The 24565-nt window shown below is 39.5% G+C and overlaps 1 protein-coding gene across 4 annotated transcripts in view; it reads left to right on the top strand.

Annotated features, from left to right (window-relative positions):
• Nucleotides 1-24565, top strand: part of NRG3 (neuregulin 3) — a 1465063-nt gene that overhangs the window by 1402200 nt on the left and 38298 nt on the right. For all 4 annotated transcript variants that reach the window (XM_064290319.1, XM_064290320.1, XM_064290318.1 and 1 more), the window contains exon 5: nt 19714-19816. In XM_064290319.1, the coding sequence (XP_064146389.1) occupies nt 19714-19816 (103 nt within the window). The remainder of the gene's footprint in view (nt 1-19713; nt 19817-24565) is intronic.

Genomic DNA, 24565 nt, shown 5'->3' with positions numbered 1-24565 from the left:
CCCAATTGTATTACCCTGTTACTTCCTTAGTAAACCATTTAACTGTATGTATGTTCTATGAGTTCTGTGTGGCCATTGCAATGGTTTATCACAACCAAAATTGAAGTAGAGAGTGCTGCGGGAGGGACGGTTTATGTGAGAATTGGTAAAAATTTGGAGAGTGGAGTTATGTCTGACCTCGGCCTTATAGCAGTCAGCCTTGAGCTGGGCTTGATTCGCGTTATCCCCCCAAGTTAGACAGATTCTGATGCCCCTGTTACTACTGCCATTTTACAAAGGGTTTTAGTTCTACACTATGAAAATAGGTCAAATGCTAGTAGATTCCTTCCTATAAACCACCAGGTCAAATCCTCTCCTTTGCCCCAAAAATTGAACCTTATCATTCCAAGTCACATTCTTTCCTCTTAGAATGTGAATTTGCCATTGAACAGTGAACCCTAAATGATAAAACCTGGAGTTCAGAATAAAGATTGGGGGACAGTTAAAGGGGAGTTCAGGGGGAATGAAGTTCTCAGACTGTTTAACGGTGAAGTTAGAAAACACAGACTGGTTTTACCTCAGCACTGACAACTCACCAATAAATTTATTTTAGTGTATTTTGCTTTTTTATTTATAATTTATTTGTGGAAGAAAGGGTACTTGGAAAGCCAGTGCACATTAGACATACCAATGAGAAGACCCAAGGCTTTTAATTTTTTTTTCGAGTTGTGTTTTATAGCATTCACTTATCTGTTGTGAGCCAGAGCTTTACTGTATGGGAAATGGCGGGAGGAGATAAGGGATGATTACAGGGAGGTTTATATATATATATTTTTTTTATATTTAGTGGGGAGTGCAGGAGAAGAAAAGGAAATTACAGGTTGAGAATAAATGTGTTTATGAATTTAGACTGTTATTTCCCCTTAAATATCAAATTTTATGGATCATGCACATCTAAAAACTCTTTGCATGAAAATAAGATAAAATATAATTTTCAACGTTTTATTGTAAAGTAATTATTTTACTTTTTCAAAGATTTTTAAAATTCTGACCTTACACAGTTGACTGCAAAGGGCAACCAACTGAATCTTTAAGGTAAAAGAAACCTTTTTCCCACCAAGAAACGATTACCTCTTTTTATTAGCTCTCCAGACAGAGCCCCCATCCCCACCTCGTACATCATTAAGTGTGAAACTCAGAGTCTCTTAAATTCAGCGCAGGCCTATTGAGCACTTACCCTGTGCAGAGCCAGCACCAGCAAGTACAGGATCCAGGAATGAAGGTGACATTCCTGCCCTTCGGGGGGCTCTCAGTTTGGGCTTAAGAAACAGACACATGCCTTTTTGGTACAAGACAATGTAGTTATGGAAAAAGTGCGGAAGGGCTGTAGAAGGGGCACTAGAGAAGAGCTTCTAGACCTGATAGTTTTTGCTCTGAGTTTGTATGCACTGCTGGGTGTTGTGCAGTAGAGATGAGAAGGGGCTTCCAGGTGGAAATAACAGCACACCCATGATGCTGAGCAGCTCAGGAAGCACTGGTCATCGCACTCCTCTGCACTCGCTGGTTTGCTGGGAGGCTCCCAAGCACATTCTCAGGTTCCTGAAAGCAAGGGAAAAGGCTCAGAAAGCAGGCTCTGTCTTCCTGCTGTTGTTGCTGCTGGTAGCTTTGGGTTCAGCCCCTGACTCACGGAGGTCCCATGCACAACAGGACAAATGCTGACCAGTTCTGCACCCTCCCCCTGCTTGCTGCTCTTATCAAATCCCCCCTCAGCACCAATCTTCTCTGTGTGTGTCTGAACCCATTGATCTCTGGTGAATTCCCTTAATTGGTCTTCAGAATGTCTTTTATCTTGAGGAAAAAAAATTTTTTTCGTAGTACAGGTGACCAGGTCATTTAGCTATTTGTTCTTATTTGTCATCATGTTAAAAATGCAAATCTGAGTTTCCAAACATCCTGCAAACATAAGTCTCCATCCTTTCCCTCTGCTCTCTGATCAAGTTTCATTTGCAGTCTCTTGTTAGCGCCTAACGTTTTAACATATCACCAGCATTTGGTGATTTATTTAGTAAATGCAGGATGCGTGCTTATTCTGAGAAGGATTCATACTGGAAAAAATCTACTTAAATTTAATCTAGTTAAATGAAGACAAAAATGTCATAGTCCAACTATTAGGGAGAGACTGGCCTGCAAAGGTTATGAAGTTGACTTGATGAATAAAAACAAATGCTAGACTTAGGGAGGTATGCTGGAGTGACGACTGATTCCATAAATGGCAGGTGCAACGGCAAATGCTGTAATGTGAGGACGACTTTTCTCCTCTGTGCACACCAATCACACTGATTCCTAAGAAGAGTGGTGTCAGGGAAGGCTGTGGGGCAAAAGACAACTCTGGTCCCTTTCAGAACTACTGCTTTATTTTTTTTCTTTTTTCCCCTTGCCTCCCTGGCTGCTCCTTTTCTATTTGCTCAGCAGGATCCTCCTCTACTCTGCCATTAAATATTGGACCCCCTCATCCCTCCATTCTAGGCTTCTTCTCTTATTACTTTATTTTTTTTCCAGGGGTTTTCTTATCAACACACTTGTTTTCAGCTTATGTTGTTATCATCTAAACATTAAAGTCTGGAATACTGGCACCTCCTCTTTGCTCCAGATCTGCATATTTAAATATTGACTTGACATTTTTACTGGGAAAGCTCTTGTTGTTGTTTCTGTTAGGTGCCATCAAGTCAGTTCCAACTCTTAGTGACCCTGTGTACAACAGAACAAAACACTGCCCAGTCCTACACCATCCTTACAATCTTGTTATACTCGTGCCCATTGTTGAAGCTACTGTGTCATCCATCTTGTTGAGGGTTTTCCTCTTTTTTGGTCTGGTCCCTCCTGACAACATGTCCAAAGTACATGAGATGAAGTCTTGCCTTGCTTGCTTCTAAGGAGCATTCTGGCTGTACTTCTTCCAAGACAGATTTATTTCTCTTGCAGTCCATGGTATATTCAATATTCTTTGCCAACACCATAATTCAAAGGTGCCAAGTCTTCTTCGGTCTTCCTTATTCATCATCCAGCTTTTGCATGCTTATGAGGTGATTGAAAATACCATGGCTTGAGTCAGGCTCACTTCAGTCCTCAAAGTGACATCTTTGATTGTCAACACTTTAAAGAGGTCTTTTGCAGAGATTTGCCCAGTGCAATACATTGTTTGTTTCCTTGACTTCTGTTTCCATGGGCGTTGATTGTGAATCCAAATAAAATGAAATCCTTGACAACTTTAATATTTTCTCCATTTGTGGTGATGTTGCTTATGAGTCCAAAATTGAATTTGTTATCTTTCCCTCCTGGTCTGATCCTTCTGTAATATGCTCAAGCATAAATAATAGCATCACTATCTAGCCCCTAAGTATTTTCCCACTACTTCTCTCTCAGTTCTCTGTACTTCCCACCAGAGCTGTTACTACTGTCATACAAACATCCACCATGCCATACCTGATCTGGTTTAATAGCCTCCTAACTGTACACTACAGAAAAAAGAAATGTAATTATTAGTATACCACACCCCTCTCCCTTCAAATTCTTCAGTGTCTCCCTGCTGTTGTAACAATATATTCATTTTATACTACGTTCTCATTGCCTCTGTGTTGCTCTGCTAAGATGCTTACCTTTCAGATTTCTGAACATGCCATTCTATCTCACCGAGGGGCCTTTGCATGAACCATTTTCTTTTCCTGAGCCACTCTTCCCACCACCATTCGTCTTGGTTAATTAACTCTGAATCATACTTCATATCTCTGATACCTGACCTCGAAGAATAGGTCAATTTACCATATTATATGCATTCATAGCATTATATACCTCCTCATTATAGCATTTAGTACAATCACCATTTCCTATGTATGTTTGTGCTTATTTAATTAACGGTTTTAGCCTTACTAGATTATTATGTCTAGGAATGGGGAGGTTCTTGTCTGTTCTTCCTTTTTCTTTCATCCCTAGAACCAAATACAGTGTCTGTAAACAGTTGACACTAAATAAATATTTGTTGAGAAAAATTAATAAATATAATTCCATTTTTCCCACTAGGAAGGGCATTTACAGGAGGAAGGGCATTTACAGGAGGAAGGGCATTTAGAGGAGATATGATCCCTTAATTTCTTCTGCATACTCTTGGAGAAAAAATTCCAAAGGCTTCCTTCCTGGAGCTTGCAGGAGCAAGAACAGGGGTTCTGTCCAAGGCAGAGAGCCTGGCAGGAGGACTCTGTAGTGGTCTCAGGCATAGGGGCCATATGAAGGGAAATGTCCTAAAAGGGAAAAAAGTGCTTGTGCTGCATAATTAGCAAACACTCTCTGATGGATAAGGTTGTGTGTCAGCTTGGCTGGGCCATGATTCTCAGTAGTTTGGCAGTTACGATGTAGTTTGGCAGCTATGTAATGATATAACCACCTCCATAATGAGATTTGATACAGTGTAATTGCCTTCATGATGAGATATACTATGAGCAGCCAATCAGTTGAAAGGGAGATTTCTCAGGGGTGTGGCCTGCATTCAATATATGTGGACTTTTTGGGCAAAACTTGTTGGCTTTTGCTTGCTCTGGATCCTGCATTTGACATGGGCTCTTCAGATTTGAGATAGCTTACCTGCTGATCTTGAGATTCATCAGCCTCCACAGCCTGTGAACTAGTGGCCTGCCATCTGACCTGACGTTCTTGAGATTCATCAGCCTCCACAGCCTGTGAACTAGTGGCCTGCCATCTGACCTGATGTTCTAGGGCTCATCAGCCTCCACAGCCTGTGAACTAGTGGCCTGCCATCTGACCTGATGTTCTTGGGCTCATCAGCCCTACAGCCTGTGAACTAGTGGCCTGCCATCTGACCTGATGTTCTTGAGATTCATCAGCCTCCACAGCCTGTGAACTAGTGGCCTGCCACCTGACCTGATGTTCTTGGGCTCATCAGCCTCCACAGCCTGTGAACTAGTGGCCTGCCATCTGACCTGATGTTCTTGAGATTCATCAGCCTCCACAGCCTGTGAACTAGTGGCCTGCCATCTGACCTGATGTTCTTGGGCTCATCAGCCCTGCAGCTACGTGAGTCAGGAAAAACCTTCAGTCAGACCCCTGGACTTGGGACTTTGCCAGCCTCTACAACTGCTTGAGCCATCTCCTTGATATAAATCTCTTTCTCTTTTTCTCTCTCCTCTCTTTCTTTCTATGTATGTATGTGTATATAATAAGATATATGTATATATTTATATACAGATACACACATAAGCTCCACTGATTTTGCTTCTCTAGAGAACCTAAGAGAATTCAGCCTAAGACAGTTCCATTGCCCTAAGGGGCCTTGGAGTTATCTCCATAAGGCCTTTATCTTTTATGGTTTTGTATTTTACTTTCCACTCATAAAAGCTTTTATCTTCACTAAAGTGTTCTAATATACTTTCCGATAAAGCTTCACATTTTTTAGGTGGTGCTGGCTCTTGTTTTCAAGGAAGAATGTACAATACCAATGTCCCTCCATCTTATTCTATGAAAAACATTTAAAGGGTAAGTATTTATTGAGCAGTCTCTATGTAGTAAGGAATGTATGGGTTGTATGTGGAACACCAGATATAAGTCCTTGAACAAAGATATTAGTGTCACTATGGGATAGGTGAAAAGCTAAGGTACTAATGGGTTAAATAACTTGCTAAAGTCTTATAGATGAAAAGTAACAAACTTCGAATTTGAAACTAGGGTTTCCAGAATCTAAATCCTTTACATATTCAATTATATGATTGATTAATAATAACATTATAACGTTGTTATTGTTAGTTGCCTTTGAGTCAGTCTCATACTCAAGGTGACCCCATGAACATTAGAATGAAAATGGTTTGGGAAACAGCAATAGTTTTAGAATTCTAGAAGTCTCCATGCAAAAATTTGTTAAGCCACATTGTTGGTGGCTGTTGAGTCAGCCCCAATTTATGGTGACCCCTTGTTCTACAGAACAAAACATTCCAGTTGCTGTGCCATCTTCAGCATCATTGGTATGCTCCAGTCCATTGTGGCAGCCACTGTGCATTTTGTGTGCCTTCCAACCTAGAGGGCTCATCTTCCAGCATTATATCAAACAATATTCTGTTGTGATCCATAGAGTTTTCACTGACTAAGTTTTAGAAGCAGATCACTAAGCCTTTTTGCCTAGTCTGTCTTAGTCTGGAACTTCCCTGAAGCCTGTCCACCACAGGCAACCCTGCTGCTATTGAAATAAAAGTGGACTAGCCTCCTGCATCATAGCAATACGCAGGACACCACAGTACCAGAAGCAGACGGTCAGGTGATAGAGTGACATCACACTTGTTCATAAACAAGTTCATTGACTATTTTCTTTCCTCATATTTTTAAGTTCTTCTTGGATTCTAGCCTCAGGAAACTGTGGCTTTTGTGGAGATACTTCAAAACATCAATAGTAAAATGAATTAACTTCGATGATCGAAATTGTAGGGAGATTTCTAATCTTGCATGCAATATTTCATGCATCATGCACTTCACAGGTGTCATTTATAAGCCAAATATTGTAGGTTTGGGAGAGAGAATTTAAAAAATGGAATAAAGGGAGGAGGAACTAGAATTCATTGGATCACTTATGACGTGCTATATATTTATTTGATATAATTCTCCAATAAATACACTGCCTTTTTGGGGGTGAGAGATATGCTGTCTTTATTATTATCACTGCCTTTATTCAGGTAAGGAAATAGAGGTTTATACAACTAAGCAGCATACCTGTGATCATTCAACTTAAAAGTGGCTAAGATTAAAGTCGAATTCAAAACTGGCCGACAGAGCCCCTTGCTTCTTGCACCGCCCTGTGTTATTTCTTGTGTAACACTCTGTGAATCACAGCGCTGGCTGATAGCACTGTTGTAACACACCTGGGTATATATATTCACTTGCAGTCTTAGGAGTTTTAATTTCACTCTTGATTTAAACTCAGAATTGATTTTGTGCATTTCCCCAAGCTATATCTGACTAGCTTCAAATAAGAACAAATGCATCACATAGATTCTAAGTGAAAATAAATCAGTTTATGTGCATAGTCTCATTTTTTTTAGGTTTTAATGAGTATTATCATCCCTCATTTTCATAATTTTTTTTTTTGGCAGAGATGGGATGGGATAGATTATCATATGCAAGTCATGTTATTTCCATTGCAGTCATCAACACTAAAGAATTAAATGGCATAGTTTGTATTATTATTTTTTTAGAGTTGGTACAGCTATTTATTTGTTTCCAAATTCAAATTGGAAAATTTAATGAGCTTAGAAATGTGGAGGTGGAAAGAATGAGATTTTTGACATGGCAATATGCCCAAACAATGTCTTGACAACACATTCTGTATTTCTTTAGCTCATATCTTTCCAAATTTAAACCTCACCCCAGTTCTGCCAGGGCCACAGAATTACCCTTTACACAGAAGCATGGATAATGTATATAATAATGGATAATGTGATGTTGCCCTTATGTTTTCCTTCTGTTTCCTGATATTCGAGCGTGAATAAAGACATTAAAAATGAGAATAAAGCTTTGGGAGAGAAAGACAGCCTAGCTCTTCTAAAACACTGGTTCCTAATGTACTTCCACAGAAATAAGAACTAGGAAATGTGTAGTTGTCAGAATCGACTTGATAGCAACAGGTTTTTTTTGTTTTTGTTTTTTTGGCTATAACAAAAACTACCACAAGTGGGGCGCTTTAAAGATCAGAAATGTATTTTTTCACAGATCTGGAGGCTTGAGGTCTGAATTCAAGGTGTGTGGCTCCAGGAAAATGTTCTTCCTTGCTAGTAGCCCCATGAGTTCCTTGGTGTTATATGGTATCCCTTGACATTTCTGGGCTCTTTGGCATTTCTTTGCTTGGTGTCTGTCTCACATGGTGTCTGTATTTCCTGTGAGTGCCTCTCATTATCTGTTCTGCCATTGTTATAACTCAGAAGTCTGTTCTGTTCTTGTTATAACTGAGAAATGATTATGTTTAGGACCATCCTACTCTGCTATGGACCCATTAACATAACAAAAGAAAAATCTTATTCCCAAACAGGGTCATACACATAGGTATAGGTGTTAGGATTCCAACACTCATTTTGGGGGGACACACTTTAATCCATACAGTGATAATATTTAAAGAGACGATGTAGTGCATGGTCTCAGGCATGAGAAGAAAATAGGTTCTAGAAATCGGGCTATGCACATGTAGGTTTTCATCCAGCTCCATTGTGTCTGGTATCTACATGTCTAATTAAAGACGAAGTAATCAATTAATTTTGCTGATACAGGAAATCACAAGTCACTGGCTCAAGCCCTGGAAATTTTGGGGGCATTCTGGAAGCACCCAAGAGAGTCGTGGTATGAAGAATTCCGTGTCCCTTACTTGACACCCAGCCTGGTTTGGGCTGAATGTGGATCAGCATCACTGCTGAGCAAGGCTAGCCTGGGGCATAAAACCACCAGTGCGAGAGTGGGTTGTGTTGAGAAGAGTACACAGAACCAACTAGCAGGTTACGTTCCTGGAGTCTGGCCAGGCCACCTGAAATCACCAGAAAACCAGGGTTGAGCAAACAGAGGAGAAGAGCAAGATGAATAATGAGAGGTCTATGTGTCTGTATCATACTGTAATGTCCTCAGATCCGGCAGCAGGTGTTTTCACCATTTTCCTTAGGACACTTTGCCAGTGAAAAAGGCTTTGAGAATCGAGACTCACAGGGAGGAGGCCAGGTTTGGAGGGGAAAGCCCTGTCGGGAGGGGCTGTGGTGTAGAGGGCATGAATAGATGTGGTCAGTAGTCAACGTTCAACTCAAAAACCAGGATTTGTTTGAAACCTTAGAGGGCGTGGTGTGAACAAGGGGAAAGGTGCTAAACCTTAAAAGCAACCAGAGTGAGAATTGCTATATTATGTACAACTTAAAGCAAGGAATTCCTTCAAAGAAAAAAATGTCTAATTATTTACTGAGGCAATAAGTCTTAGGATGTCAGCATCTTGAGAAATCCCACACGAGGTTTGAGGATATGGTGGTGAGTGAATAAATGAATAAACAAAAACATGGTCTCCTAGCCCTGATGGCACAGCGGTTAAGCATTTCACTGCTACCCAAAAGTCAGCAGTTGGAATCCACCAGCAGCTCTTTGAAAGAGGCCCTGTGGGGCAGTTCCACTCTGTCCTACAGACTGGTTATGAACAGAATCGACTACATGGCATTTTTTTTTTTTTTTTTGGTAACCCAATGGAGCCTATAGTATAGTGTAAGAAATAGACTTTAAAGAAGTCTTTTTTTTTTTTTTAATTTTTATTGTGTTTTAAGTGAAAGTTTACAAAGCAAGTCGGACTTTCATACAAAAATTTATAAACACCTCGTTATATATTCCTAATTACTCTCCCCATAATGAGACAGCACTCTCCTTCCCTCCACCCTCTCTTTTCATGTCCATTCGGCCAGCTTCTGACCTCCTCTACCCTCTCATCTCCCCTTCAGACAGGAGATGCCAGCATAGTCTCATGTGTCTACTTGATCCAAAAAGCTCATTCTTCACCAGTATCATTTGTCTGTCCCATAGTCCAGTCCAGTCCGTGTCTGAAGAGTTGGCTTTGGGAATGGTTCCTGTCTTGGACTAACAGAAGGCCTGGGGGCCATAACCTCCAGGGTCATTCTAACCTCAGTCAGACTATTAAGTCTGGTCTTATTATGAGAATATGGGGTCTGCATCCCACTACTGTCCTGCTCCCTCATGGGTTCTCTGTTGTGTTCCCTGTCAGGACAGTCATAGGTTGTAGCCAGGCACCATCTAGTTCTCCTGGTCTCAGGCTAATGTAGTCCCTGCTTTATGTGGCCCATTCTGCCCTCTTGGGCTCATAATTACCTTGTGTCTTTGGTGTTCTTCATTTTCCTTTGCTCCAGGTGGGTTGAGACAATTTGATGTATCTTAGATGACTGCTTGCTACCGTTTAAGACCCCAGACGCCACTCTCCAAAGTGGCATGCAGAATGACCTAGATGTCCCCTGAAACCATGGTCCCCAAACCCCTGCCCCTGCTACACTGGCATTCGAAGCATTCAGTTTATTCAGGAAACTGCTTTTGGTTTAGTCCAGTTGTGCTGACCTCTCCTATAGTGTTTGTTGCCTCTCTCGTCACCTAAAATAGCTCTTATCTACTATCTAATTAGTGAAAAACCCTCTCCCTCGCCTCTCTCATAACTGTCAAAGAATATTCTCTTCTCTGTTTAAACTATTTCTCAAGTTTTTGTAATAGCATAACTGGACTAAACCAAAAGCAAAGAAGTTTCCTGAATAAACCAAATGCCTCAAAGGCCAACATAGCAGGGGCAGGGGTTTGGGGACCATGGTTTCAGGGGACACCTAGGTCAATTGGCATAATAAAATCTATTAAGAATCCATTCTGCATCCCACTTTCGAGAGTGGTGTCTGGCATCTTAAATGCTAGCACGTGGCCATCTAAGATGCATGAATTTGTTCCAACCCACCTGGAGCAAAGGAGAATGAAGAACACCAAAGACACAAGGTAATTATGAGCCCAAGAGACAGAAAGAGTCACTTAAACCAGAGTTGGATTCATCATTGTTCTTTATCAATGCGTAATATTTCATTGTGTGAATATAGCAAAATTTATCCATTCATCCGTTGATAGGCATCTTGGCTGCTTCCCTCTTTTTGCTATTGTAAACAGCGCTGCAATGAACATGGGTGTGTATACATCTGTTAATGTAAAGGCTCTTATTTCTATAGGATATATTCCAGGGAGTGGGATTGCAGGATAAGTCTGTTTTGTCAGAAATTAACATTGCCACTCCTGCTCTTTTTTGATTGTTGTTTGCTTGATATATATATATTTTTTTCCATCCTTTGAGATTTAGTTTCTTTGTGCCTCTAAGGTGTGTCTCTTGTAGGCAGCATACAGATGGATCATGTTTTTTTATCCATTCTGCCACTGTCTGTATCTTTGTCTGTGCATTTAGCCTATTAACATTCAGCGTAATTAAAAATATATATATATATATATTTTTTAATGAGTTGAATGCTGTCATTTTGATGTCTTTTTTTGTGTGTTGTTGACAGTTTCTTTCTCCCACTTAATTTTTTGTGCTGAGTAGTTTATCTTTACATATTGTCTTTTCCTCTTCTTTGTTGTTGATTTTGTTTCTGCTAAGTCTCTGTTTTTTTCTTGTATTTTATTTTGGTGAGTAGGATAGTCAGTCTCCTTTGTGGTTACCTTAGTATTTACCCCTGTTTTTCTAAGTTTAAACCTTACTTTTATTTTTTTTATATCACCTTGTCTTCCTCTCCATATGAAAGATCTATGGCTACATTTCCTAGTCCCTCTTTATTGTTTTAATGTTGTTTTCTTTTACATAATGACATTGTAGTTTCCCGGTTTTTAGCATTTTTTTAATCTTGATTCATTTTTGTGATTTCCTTGTCTGGGTTAACATCTGATTGTTCTGTCCAGTGCTCTAGTCTTGGGTTGACACCTGATATTGTTGATTTTCTAACCAAAGAACTCCCTTTAGTATTTCTTGTAGTTTTGGTTTGGTTTTTACGAATTCCCTAAACTTCTATTTATCTGGAAATGTCCTAATTTCACCTTCATATTTAAGAGACAGTTTTGATGGATATATGATTCTGGCTGGCAATTTTATTCCTTCAATGCTTTATATAAGTCATCCCATTGCCTTCTTGCCTGCATGGTGTCTGCCAAGTAGTCCGAGCTTATTCTTATTGACTATCCTTTGTAGGTGATTTTTCATTTATCCCCAGGTGCTCTTAAAATTCTCTCTTTATCTTTGGTTTTGGCAAGTTTGATTATAATATGTCTTGGTGACTTTCTTTTAAAATCTACCTAACGTGGAGTTTGAGGAGCATCTTGGATTGATTCCTTCTCATCTGTTACGATATCAGGGAAGTTTTCTGCCAACAAACCTTCAACAATTCTCTCTGTATTTTCTGTTATGCCTCCCTGTTCTGGTACTCCAATCACTTGTAAGTTATTTCTCTTGATAAGAGTCCCACATGATTCTTAAGGTTTCTTCATTTTTTTAAATTCCTTTACCTAATTTTTCTTAAAATATGTTGGTGCCAAGTGCTTTATCTTCAAGGTCACCAATTCTGTCTTCCAGTTGCTTAATTCTGCTCCTCTGACTTTCTATTGAGTTGTCTAATTCTCTAATTTTATTGTTAATCTTCTGAATTTCTGATTGCTGTCTCTCTATGGATTCTTGCAACTTATTAAATTTTTCATTATGTTCTTGAATAACCTTTTAAATTTCTTCAACTGTTTCATCTGTGTGTTCCGTAGCTTGTTCTGCATATTGCCTGATCACCTTCCTGATGTCTTAAAGAGTTCTGTATATTAATCTTTTGAATTCTGCATCTGGTAATTCCAGGAAGACACCCTCATCCAGAAGATCCTTTGATTCTCTCTTTTGAGAGCTTGTTGAAGTAATCATCGTTTCTTTATGCGGTTTGATATTGACTGTTGTCTCCGAGCCATCTATAAGTTATTGTATCAGTTTATTTTATGTTTGTTTATTGTATCCTAGTTTCTTGCTTTGTTTTGTTTTGATGTGCCCGAATGGGTTGCTTGAATGAGCTACCTTGATTATTTTCACCTTTAGAGCTCTGACATCCTGTCACCATATGGCTAGAGCTCTTATCAGCTATATGAGCTTGTGAGTCCATTCACTTTTCCTCTGTGGATTCAGCTTAGGTGACGAAGTTGCTGGTCATCAAGTGTGTGGTCTTACAGTATTAGAGGGACAGGGGTATTTGCAGTAGGTACCAGTATCTGGTTGCAGTAGGAGGTCACGCTCTGAACAAGGCAGGAGGCTGAAAACCATCCCCTGAGTGCCTCTGAGGAAAGCGCATCCTTGTTCCCTACAGCGTACAGGTGGGTGGGTTCTGCAGACAGACCATGAGCACCCAGTGTTTTTGGTTGTAAGGACTGGGAGGCACCAGTTAGCCTTGGACCCCTGTCGTGGGTGGCTGTGTGACCTGAATGGAGCCACCAGTCCTTAGGCCCCGATACGGGTAGGTGAGGACCCTGTTTAATAGGCAAAGTGGAGTTAAATATCAAACCTCCACCTCTCCACCACACAGCTTAAACAGTTGCAGTCTGCCAGCAAGGGCCTATTCTTCTGAAATAGGCCCACACAGGTCCATGCAGGGGGGAAAGGTATTCAAAGTCCATGGATCGTTTATGTCTGGACAGAAGCCAGCCTCTGACCTGAGCTCCCCAGGTTGATGGAGCTGTTAAATTATCTTTTCCCCCTGTTGTGAATTTATTCCTTCTCCAAGTCCAGGGGCATGGTTCAGGGTGCTCAAATGGGCCTATCTCAGGCCCAGGGAAATCAACACCCACTGAAGCTGGCTTGGGGCCAGGGGACATGGTAAAATATACACAAGTACTTAGCTTTTGCCAAGAGTACCGTTCTTCTCTGGTTCTGGAGATTTGAGTATGCTGTGGAGCAGGCTGCTTCTCCCTGAGGAAACTGCAGCCGAACACTACTACCAGCCCTCCACAGCTGCTCCCAGGAATGGTGCCTGAGGGATCCCAGCAATTCAGATCCGGTAACTCCTCTCCACTTCTGAACCAACTCTCCCTCCCCCTGCTGCTCAGTCCATTCTCTAACTTTGCCTTTGATGTTCAGGGCTCCCAGCTTGTCATAAATATAATCGCTTGATTTAATTTTTTAGGTCTTTGTTGTAAGAGGGGTCGCCGGAAGCATTTGGCTATTCTGCCATCTTGTCCCTGCCCTGAAGAAGCCTTTTTAAGCATGTGACATTTAAATTGAGATATGAAAGGTGAATAGGCATTAAAAGAACAGATATGAGAATAATACTATTCCAGAGAGAGGGAACAGTATGTGTCCAGCCGCTAAGGGGTTAAATGCTGGACATTCTGGAAGAACTGAAAGAGGAGAGAGTGGTTGCTTCAGGCGGTCAAGTGTCAGATCAGGCAGGGTCTGGTATACTATATTGAGGACTTTGGGTATTATTTTAAGCCTATTGTGAACTCAATCATTGGCTTTAAAAATAGAAGTGTGTGTGTGAGTAAACACACACACACATATATATGGTTGCATTTATATGTTAAAATTTTGTATTGCCTGCTGCATGGAGAATGGTTTATGGGAGGACAATTGTAAAATGTAGGTAAAAGATAAAAGGCCATGCATTATTTTATATTCTGTATATTCTATATATCCTGTATATTCTTTTCCCTTCAGAATTATTTTTTTTGCAGTTAAAGTTGACATAAAATAAACCACTATTGAATATATGTAACTTGATACATTGTGACATAAATGTATAGCCATGACACCATCAACATAATTGAAGCAATGAACATATGTATTACATTCCTTGAGCCATTAACTAATCTACTATGTTCAACCCCAGGTAACAATTTATATGTTTTCTGTTATGTAGATTTGTTTTCATTTTCTAGAATTTTATATAAATGGAATTATGCAACATATACTATTTATTGTCTGGCTTATTGCACTCAGCATGATTGTTCTGAGATTCACCCATGTTGTGGCTTGTATCAATAGTTCATTCGTTTTTATTGTTGAGTAATACTTGATTGAAGTTTTCAAGGATTTCATTTTACTTGGATCCACAATCAACAGCCACGGAAGCAGCAGTCAAAAAATCAAAAGACACATTATATTGGGCAAATCTGCTCCAAAGGACCTCTTTAAAGTGTTGAAAAGCAAAGATGTCACCTTGAAGACTAAGGTGCACCTAACCCAAGCCATGGTATTTTTAATCGTGTCATATGCATATGAAAACTGGACAATGAATAAGGAAGACCAAAGAAGAACCAATCTCTTTGAATTGTGGTGTTGGTGAAGAATATTGAATATACCTTGAGTTGCCAAAAGAATGAACAAATCTATCTTGGAAGAAGTACAACCAGAATGCTCTGTAGAAGCAAGGATGGTGAGGCTGCATCTTACATACTTTGGACATGTTTTCAGGAGGAATCAGTCCCTGGAGAGGGACATTATGCTTGGTAAAGTACACAGTCAGTGGAAAAGAAGAAGACCCTCAACAAGGTGGATTGACACAATGGCTGCAACAATGGGCTCAAGCATATCAACAATTGTCAGGATGGGGCAAGACTGGGCAGTGTTTCATTCTGTTGTGCATAGGGTTGCTTTGAGTTGGAACCAACTCAACGACCCCTAACAACAACAATAATGATTGTGTGGAATATCACCATTTGTTTAGTTGTTCACTTGTTAAAGGATATTTGGGTTAATTCCTAGTTTTGGCTGTTACAAATAAAGCTGCTGTAAACATTTATGAATATAATGAATATATTCTTTCATTAATCTTAGATAAATAACTAAAAGTGGAATGACTGGAAAATATGGTTAGTGTCTTAGGGTTTTCCAGGGAAACAAAATCAATAAGATAGATAAATAGACAGATACACAAGTAGACAGGTAGACAAACAGAGAGATTTATTTTAAGAACTTGGCTTACATGATTGTGGGGGCTAGCAAATCCAAACTACAAGATGGAAAGCCTTTCAGTCAGTAGTTTCCAGCCGTGATGGACAGAGCAGCTTTCTAATCATGAACATGGTATATCTCTCCATTTATTTAGATTTTCTTTAAATTCTCTTAGCAATGTTTCATAGTTTTTAGCTTACTGGTCTTGTATAACTTGTGTCAAATTTATCTCTATGTATTTCATAATATTGATGCTACTGTAAATGATATTTTTATTTAAATTTCTGATTATTTGTTGCTAGTAGATAGACATACATTTAATTTCTGTATATCAACCTTGTGTCCTGAAATTTTTCTAAGCTCACTTATTGGTAATGATATTTTTTTGTAGTTTCTGTCAGCATTTCTGAATAATCATGTCATCTATAGACAAAGGCTTTTTTTTTTTTTCTACTTTTACAATTTGAGTTCTTTTTATTTCTATTTTTGCCTAATTGGACTGTTGAGTTGAAGTGGTGAGAGCAGATATTTCTGCCTTGTTCCTAATCTTGGGGAAAAGACATTTATTCTTTCACAATTAGTTTTTTTTTTTTTTTTTATATATCAAGTTGAGGTCGTTCCTTTCTATTCATAGTTTTTGAGAGTTTTAATTAGAAATGGAACTTAGATTTTGTCAGATACTTTTTCTGCCTCTATTGAGATAGCTTTTCTTTATTTTTTTTTTCTTATCTTGTTAAAATGGTGAATTACATTGATAAATTTTAAAATATTAAACCAATCTTGTATTCCTTGGAAAAATTACACTTGATTGTGATTTGTTACACGTTTTAAGTGTTCTTGAATGTGCTTCTCTAAAATTTTCCTAAGAATTTTTTCACCTATGTAAACGAAGGATATTTTTCTGCATTTTCTCTTCTTGTTAAGTCTTTGTCTGGTTTGATATCAAGGTAATTCTTGCATCATAGAGTGAATTGATGTGTATCCCTTTCCCTTCGGTGCTCAGTAATGAGAAGATTCTGAGATGATAGGAGAGAATGGAATCCAAAGGAATTAGTCTTTGATAAAAATATCACACTTTCTGTAATTGAATTGCCCTCTATTTTTAATGTAAATGAGAAGCATCTTTTCAGGTAAATTTTTTTATAGAAATTTTGATTCAGAAAGCCCAATATAGAGACTATCAATTTGACATTAAAAATGAAAAACTTATCTCTCCAGGTAATTGTGATATACGTGGCTCATGTTCTGGTAGCTCTTAGTCTATTCAGTGGTTCTAAAATGTGATCTCCAGACAAGCAGCAACAGAATCACTTGGGAACTTGTTAAAGATGTAAATTTTCTTTCCCCAGTCTGGACCTACTAAATCAGTAATTCTGGAAAAGAGAGTAGGCAGCAATCTGTCCTTCAACAGCCCCCATGGTGAGTCCAATGCTCACTAAAGGTTAAGAACTACTGCTTTGTGTTAATAAGAGAGAAGAAAGTAATGGATACAAATACGTTCGATTTTGCATATTTTGTGTTATAAAAAGGAAGGATTTCGTATATACTGGCTTCTCTATGATTTGTAAAGTAATATCTGAAAGGGAGGGTGAAGAGAATAAACCAGAGGCTTGAATAGTATGGAGAATGTGCAGGATACTCCGTAGAAAAGTGGAGAAGCAGACTGATAAGGTTGTTAGTCACTATTGGATGTCCATTTAAGCAGTGTAGTTGTCAATGTCTATTGATGTTCTTCTGCCCAATTGTGTAACTTTCTCCCCCAATTCTGAGCTACTTAAGGGAGAGGCATGGAGAAAGTGATTTCTTGGATTCATATAGTTATTTTGCCAGAAGGGTGAGAAGGAAGGAGAAAGGGCTACCGTCATTGAAGGTACAAGGACGTGAATAACAGTGATCATGAGCTCCTGGTCTCTGTGCTGAATAAAGAGAAAAATGAAGACAAAAGAAGGCTAATTAGCAGAAACTAAGTGCTGAGGTCCATTGATAAAATGTTCTTGATTAGATGGAAGAGCTGTTTCATAGACATATTTATGAAAGTGAGTTAGAAGTGTAAATGGTGGTAGCTGAAAAGTGAAATGTTTATTTTTCAATTATTGTCATTTTTGTGATGACAAGCTACAAGTTGTGACCTTGGCCATGATGGCTGGAATGTAGTTTGCCAGATCATTGGTATTGAGGAGGTTGTGGAATGGATGAATAGAATATTCCCTTGGGTATTAAAGTTGTCTGTCATGAGAAAAGTCAGTGATAGTCATCAGAGATGAATGGGAGATTAACAACCAAAGGCTAGTTCACAATCTGAAACCACAAAGACAGCAACACTGCATAAAAAGTTAAATTGGAAGCCATCACTGGCATAGACACATTCTGATGGACATATATTTTTTTCCTCTAGCTGATTATTTTCAGGATATACTCAAGGTCATATTTTGGCTCTCGTGGACTTGCTCTGATTTTCTTCAGTTTCAGCTTGAACTTGCATATGAGAAATTGATGGTCCGTTCCACAGTTGACCCCTGGCCTTGTTCTGACTGATGATATTGAGCTTTTCCATCGTTTCTTTCCACAGATGTAGTCAATTTGATTTCTGTGTGTTCCATCTGGCGAGGTCCATGTGTACAGTCACCGTTTATGTTGGTGAAAGAAGGTATTTGCAAGGAAGAAGTCATTGGTCTTGCAAAATTCTATCACTCGATCTCCAGCATTGTTTCTATCACCAAGACCGTATTTTTCCAACTACTGATCCTTCTTTATTTCCAACTTTCGCATTCCAATCACCAATAATTTTCAATGCATCTTGATTGCATGTTCTATCAATTTCAGACTGCAGCAGCTGATAAAAATCTTCTATTTAATCTGTGTACTGAGCAAATAATACGAGAAGCTGGACTATATGAAGAAGAACGGGGCATCAGGATTGGAGGAAGACTCATTAACAACCTGCGTTATGCAGATGACACAACCTTGCTTGCTGAAAGCAAAAAGGACCTGAAGCACTTACTAATGAAGATCAAAGACCACAGCCTTCAGTATGGATTACACCTCAACATAAAGAAAACAAAAATCTTCACAACTGGACCAATGAGCAACATCATGATAAACGGAGAAAAGATTGAAGTTGTCAAGGATTTCATTTTCCTTGGATCCACAATCAACAGCCATGGAAGCAGCAGTCAAGAAATCAAAAAACACATTGCATTGGACAAATCTGCTGCAAAGGACCTCTTCAAAGTGTTGAAGAACAAAGATATCACCCTGAAGACTAAGGTGTGCCTGACCCAAGCCATGGTATTTTCAATCACATCATATGCATGTGAAAGCTGGACAATGAATAAGGAAAGCTGAAGGAGAGTTGACGCCTTTGAATTGTGGTGTTGGCGAAGAATATTGAATATACCACGGACTGACAAAAGAACGAACAAATCTGTCTTGGAAGAAGTGCGGCCAGAATGCTTCTTAGAGACAAGGGTGACGAGACTGCGTCTTACATACTTTGGACATGTTGTCAGGAGGGATCAGTCCCTGGAGAAGGACATCATGCTTGGCAGAGTACAGGGTGAGCAGAAAAGAGGAAGACCCTCAACGAGGTGGATTGACACAGTGGCTGCAACCATGAGCTCAAGCATAGCAACGATTGTAAGGATGGCGCAGGAACGGGTAGTGTTTCGTTCTGTTGTGCATAGGGTCACTGTGAGTCGGAACCGACTCAACAGCACCTAACAACAACAACAACCACAATTTCAGGATCCTTGGTGGTATGGTGGTTAAGAGCTCAGTTGCTAACCAAAAGGTCAACAGTTTGAATCTACCAACTTCTCCTTGGAAACCCTATGGGGCAGTTCTACTCTGTCCTATAGGATTGCTATTAGTCAGAATTGACTCATCAGCAATGGGTTTATTTTTTGGTTTACCAAAATTTGAAAATGTATGTTTTCCAGCATGTTCTGAATTCATAGGATGTATTCTAATAATATTCATAACTGTCATAGCTGTGTATAGTTCTGGTTTAGCCATGCAGATTCAAAGAATAATATTGTTATCCTATAGACTTTTATAAAGAGAATGAATCTTAATAACTTTCTTTTATTTTTCCTATTTGTAACAGTGACAAAAAAAAAAAAAAAAACCTGACTTGAAGAGGCTCCTATCATCTCAGAAGTATAAGAATAGGGATGGTCTCTGCTCTGCCCTAACATCCATTCTAATCTTGTTTTTCATATTCACAGAGAGTGAAGAAGTATATCAAAGGCAGGTGCTGTCAATCTCATGTATCATCTTTGGAATTGTCATCGTGGGCATGTTCTGTGCAGCATTCTACTTCAAAAGCAAGTAAGACCCTTCTCCTCAAGTGTTAAAAGGTTACTTCTCAGAGGAAGAACTTTGTCTTTCTCTAAGTAGTCAGAGTCTGCTCCAAGCAGAGAGATCTGGTGCAAATGGACCCATGAAATATCGCAAATGACTTAGAACCATTTGTAGACTGTGGTGAGTGTGTGTATGCATGTGAATGTCTGTGTGTGTGTGTGTGTGTGTGGTTTAATCTCTGATGTGCATAGTAATCATTCCTCTCTGATCGTGATCACTCTATGTTCTTTTTACCCAACCTTTGCTTACCTGCCTACAATAAAATTTCAGCGTCTGCCTGGCACTGAGGATGTAAGTCTTCTGAACAGAGGGGTTTGGTTATTGCTGTAAACTTAAAATTGCCGACTAGTATCTGTATTTCCTGAGGAAAAACAAAGAAATACATAAGAAAAAAAGCTCACATGTTTCATACTGTTCCCATAAAGGTTTTAGCGAAATATCTAAAATATCTACCTAGGCTCACCAATTTGTATGCGCATCTCTAATATGCCTATATTTCCCTTGAGAAGAAACCAGATACAGGTGCTTACTTTTGACTAATAAAGGGAATACTTATGCATATATATGTATATATATTTTTTCCAAACAAATTTTAATTGAGGTATTTTATCTATAGAAATGGCATAACCTGCACTTATAAGAAGAAATGCAGATGAAAATGTTAAGCCCATTGGTTTAATATTGGCATAGATGTTGGTCCTACAGCTTGGCTTAAATCCAAGCCAAAGTGCAATGACTGTTCATTGGGCCTATATTTTTCTACTAATTTGCTCTTCCAAAAATAGATCAGTGTCTAGACACAGTGTATGATACATGTCTGCAGGCTATGCATGCTGCTCTTTCAAGAGAACAGCAATTATAAATTTAAAAATAATGGAAATGTGGGCATGAATACAGGATAAATAAAAAAAGTTTTAATAAAATATTTTAGGCTAGTTTTAGGTTTACAGAATTATTGAAAAAATAGCACAGAATTCCCATATATCCCACACCCAGTTTCCCATATTGCTAACATCTTACAGTAGTATGCTACATTTGTCACAAATAATGGAGCAGTGCTGATACAGTATTACTAATTAAAGGTCACACTTTATTCAGATTGTCTTCGTTTCATTATTTTTTTACCTAGTATCCTTTTTCTGTTCCAGGGTCTCATACCAGGATATCGTATTTAGTTCTATTTCTTTGATTGATTGATTTAATCATTAGGTTCCTCCTGGCTGCAACAGTTGTACCTAGTAATTGTTGAGCACTTACTCTTCGCCAGGGGCATTGGGATCCTCCTGCATTAGCTCACGATCCTCACAACTGTTGAAACTGTGCATTCTTATTGGATTTTTCAGATGTCATTGGAGGGTTTTTTTTAGATATTAGTTTGTCACAATCACACAGTAGGACATTGCAGAAGGCGTTTTTGAATCTCTGCAGTTCCAGTTTCAATCCCACTCTCTTGACTATACCATGTTGCCTTACATAGTCCTCCCACTAGGTGGTGACACTGCTTACTGGAAGTCGGGGATGTCACGCTCTGGTGCAGTCCACAATGGCCCCCCTTCTCTAGGGAGGCCATAGAGCATAGCGGCCGAGATTTTACATGGCTTTGCCATGCTTGGATTCTAGTCTCCAATCTACCACTTGGTTGCTGTGCTTTGTTAGGAAAGTTACGGCATGTCTTTTGACCTCCGTTTCCTTTTGGTAAAATATGGCCAAAATAGTATCTACTTTGAGTGTTTTTTTAAAGATTTAATGGGGTAATACTGTAAAGCACACAGCATAATGTTTCAAGAGTAAATACTCAATGAAGTCTTATTAACACCCATGAGTTTCCACACGGGGACTTGGAGGCTGGGTTATCTGCAAAGTTGCGCAATACACTGCACATCAGAGGAATAATCGCGCCCAGCAGGGCATTTGGAGGGTTTTCTTGCGAGTGCTGTGTACGAGAAAGAAGTATATTTTACAAGAAGTAAATTACTATGAAGAAGTAGTTAATCACTTATTTTCAGAGTGTAATTTATAGTTGTTTTCGTTTTGTAAACGCTATCCTGATTGTGGTAGTCACAGGAATGGAGAAGTGTTGGATACCCGGAAGATGAAGTCTTGGAAGCAGCCAGTCTCTCACTTCTTAGGGCAGAAAGTGGACTCTGAGGTGACCGTCTCCCCCAGTGCTCTGTGAGGTGTTGGATGTTAAACACCAGATCATCACCGGATGTCTGGGCCAATGGGCCAACACTAACCCCAATGTCACTCACTATCTTTCTGCCAGGGAACCTGGGACACGGGAAATAAAAACAAATACATAAGTAAATTAAAAACTAATAAAATTGAAACCTCATTTCAACTGGAGTCATACTTCTCACCAGAGATCTTTAGTGTGGTACCTTCTGCTAGTATAGTTTCTAGACATAACCTTCCTTTGTTTTTCTCTTTCTGGGAAGAATGCCACACCCCATACCAAGCAGCTCCATATTGCTGAAAACAGATTTTGTAACACCCCAGCATAGTTTCCTTTTACTGATTCCTGGGTTTTCTGTTCCCCTTCCAAAACCTTGGGGATAACAAAATAGGCAGATTCCGTCTCTACCTCCTCCTACTTTCACACATAATATACTATGTTTATATGTGTATATTTATTTATTATTTATTTATTTGCATCGGCTTGGAAGCCTCAATTCTTCCAGGATCCTGGGGCCTCTCTACCTTTGGTACCCAAATAAATTCACTTGAACCTCATCCTGCGTACTGGGGTGTGTAATTTTTTGCTCCAAAATAGTTAGAACCTACCCAAACGCCCACATTGTCTTGGTCATTTATATTCTACTTCCCATCATCACTCAGGTCCTTTCTCCATTTTCTTGTCATCTTTCACATTGCATGACCTCCCCAGAATGAATATTTTAGCAAAGTGTTAAGCTGACGGAAGTTTGAAAGCGAGTAAATGATAAGTCTGAAGTGAAGGAAGCAACTTCTTGAATTTAGAGGAATTTCTGAGTTCATTGAATCTCTCAACAACTCTGAAGGATACAACAGTGGGAAAAATGTTCTTCTCATCACTCCCAAAGAATCCATATGTTTGCTAATCTCTATCCCAGGATCTGCTCCCCCAGGGACCCAACATGCAGCACCACAAATAATGTCCACCAACCAGCTTGTGATGCCTGGTATCCCACAACTTCCATCTCATTTCTTTCTTATTTATTGGGCCAGAGAAACTAAACCTCAATAAATTGTACTGGCTTATCACTGACCTGGTTGGTCCAGTAGGGTCCCAGTGTGCAATGCACGCACGGGTCCTCCCAGAGAAATTCCTCTTGCAAGAGAACTAACAGATCAGAGGCTGCTTATCCTCTCTCATCCAGTTTGCCAGGGGAAGGAGTTGTGTGTGTATGTGTGGTGGAGAAGTGGTAGCAGAGAGAAGGGGGCAGGCTCACAAAGGAAAAACCACTTACCCTGGAATGTCAGTGAGTCAGGACATGAGTGAGAAAGGAAAGGAAGCCAAAAGGGGTTTACAAAATGCAGTCAATATTTTTAGGAGAAATTTCTTTAGAAATTTTTATTTTCCAGACACTAAATTATGAAATTACTGAGAAGATGATTAATATTCCTACTACTTTAATTCTTAAAAAAAGAGTGAGTTCTTACTCTGTGCCAAGCAGCCTTTTAGTGGTGTGTGGTGATTTTTACTCAGCTCAGCGGGAATCTCCTGATCTTCCCTTTGCTTTATGAATGAATCCACGATAAGATTCTGTGACTGTAATGTACTCCCTAAAATGCTGACATGATAGATTTATTTTAAACAATAGGCTACTGATCAACTGTTAGGAAGTAGATAAGTTATTACAACTGTATTAAACCTACTAAGAATTCTGAAGATCAAAGTCTCCCAAATCATTGAAAAGATAAACGAAATATTTAAACAAACAGAGCTACATAACACCGGTGTTGTAAATTCAAAAGGGCTAATGATACTCTTTAATGATGCTCAGAGCCTCCTGCAGCAACTACTAGTAGTTCATTGTGAGAGACGTGACTCACAGGACCTTTCGGTTTATCCTGGGCCAATGTTCTAATTCTCTGCAGCGGCTTCCTACATAGTCAAGCACACTACATGCTGAGAGAGGGAGGGGGATAACACTTTAGTGGACACAGTATCCATCGGCTGTAGCTCTCACCAGCTCCGTTGTACAGATGAGGAAACTGAGGTTCAGAGACATTTAGGAAATCACTAACTGTTGGGGACACAGATGGGATTCAAACCCCAGTCTCTCTGGTTTCAGAGCCATGCTTTGTAGGTAGCCCATGCTGCTTGCCTGGAGAACCTCAGGGTAAGCAGCTTTTCTGAGACTTGGCACACATCCTCCACTAATGGCTCTGTTCTTGAGAGAGACCTTGGTGGGAGACACTTGTTCAGAGGGGATGATTATGCAAAGTTTCTGACGATTTTTATGTGTAGTCTTCTGCTGATAGATAAGTGGTGTGAAGCCTGGGAGAAAACGGTCAGCCTGGCAGTAGGTTGCTTCATCCTTCTGGGATAGTCACTGAATGACCCAAACAGCAGTCAGTTCCAGTGGACATGCAGGGACACTTTACCTGAAGCCCAAAAGCCAAGAGCAGCCCTCAGGCTTCCCAACCAGAAACTGTGGGAACATATCATAGTGTATATGCAAGCCATGCAATTAACCTATATATATTGGAGCAAATGTAAACGTAACTTTG

Source organism: Loxodonta africana, chromosome 8, assembly GCF_030014295.1.
Source record: "Loxodonta africana isolate mLoxAfr1 chromosome 8, mLoxAfr1.hap2, whole genome shotgun sequence".
NCBI lineage: Eukaryota > Metazoa > Chordata > Mammalia > Proboscidea > Elephantidae > Loxodonta > Loxodonta africana.
This window is presented reverse-complemented; position numbering and strand designations above follow the sequence as displayed.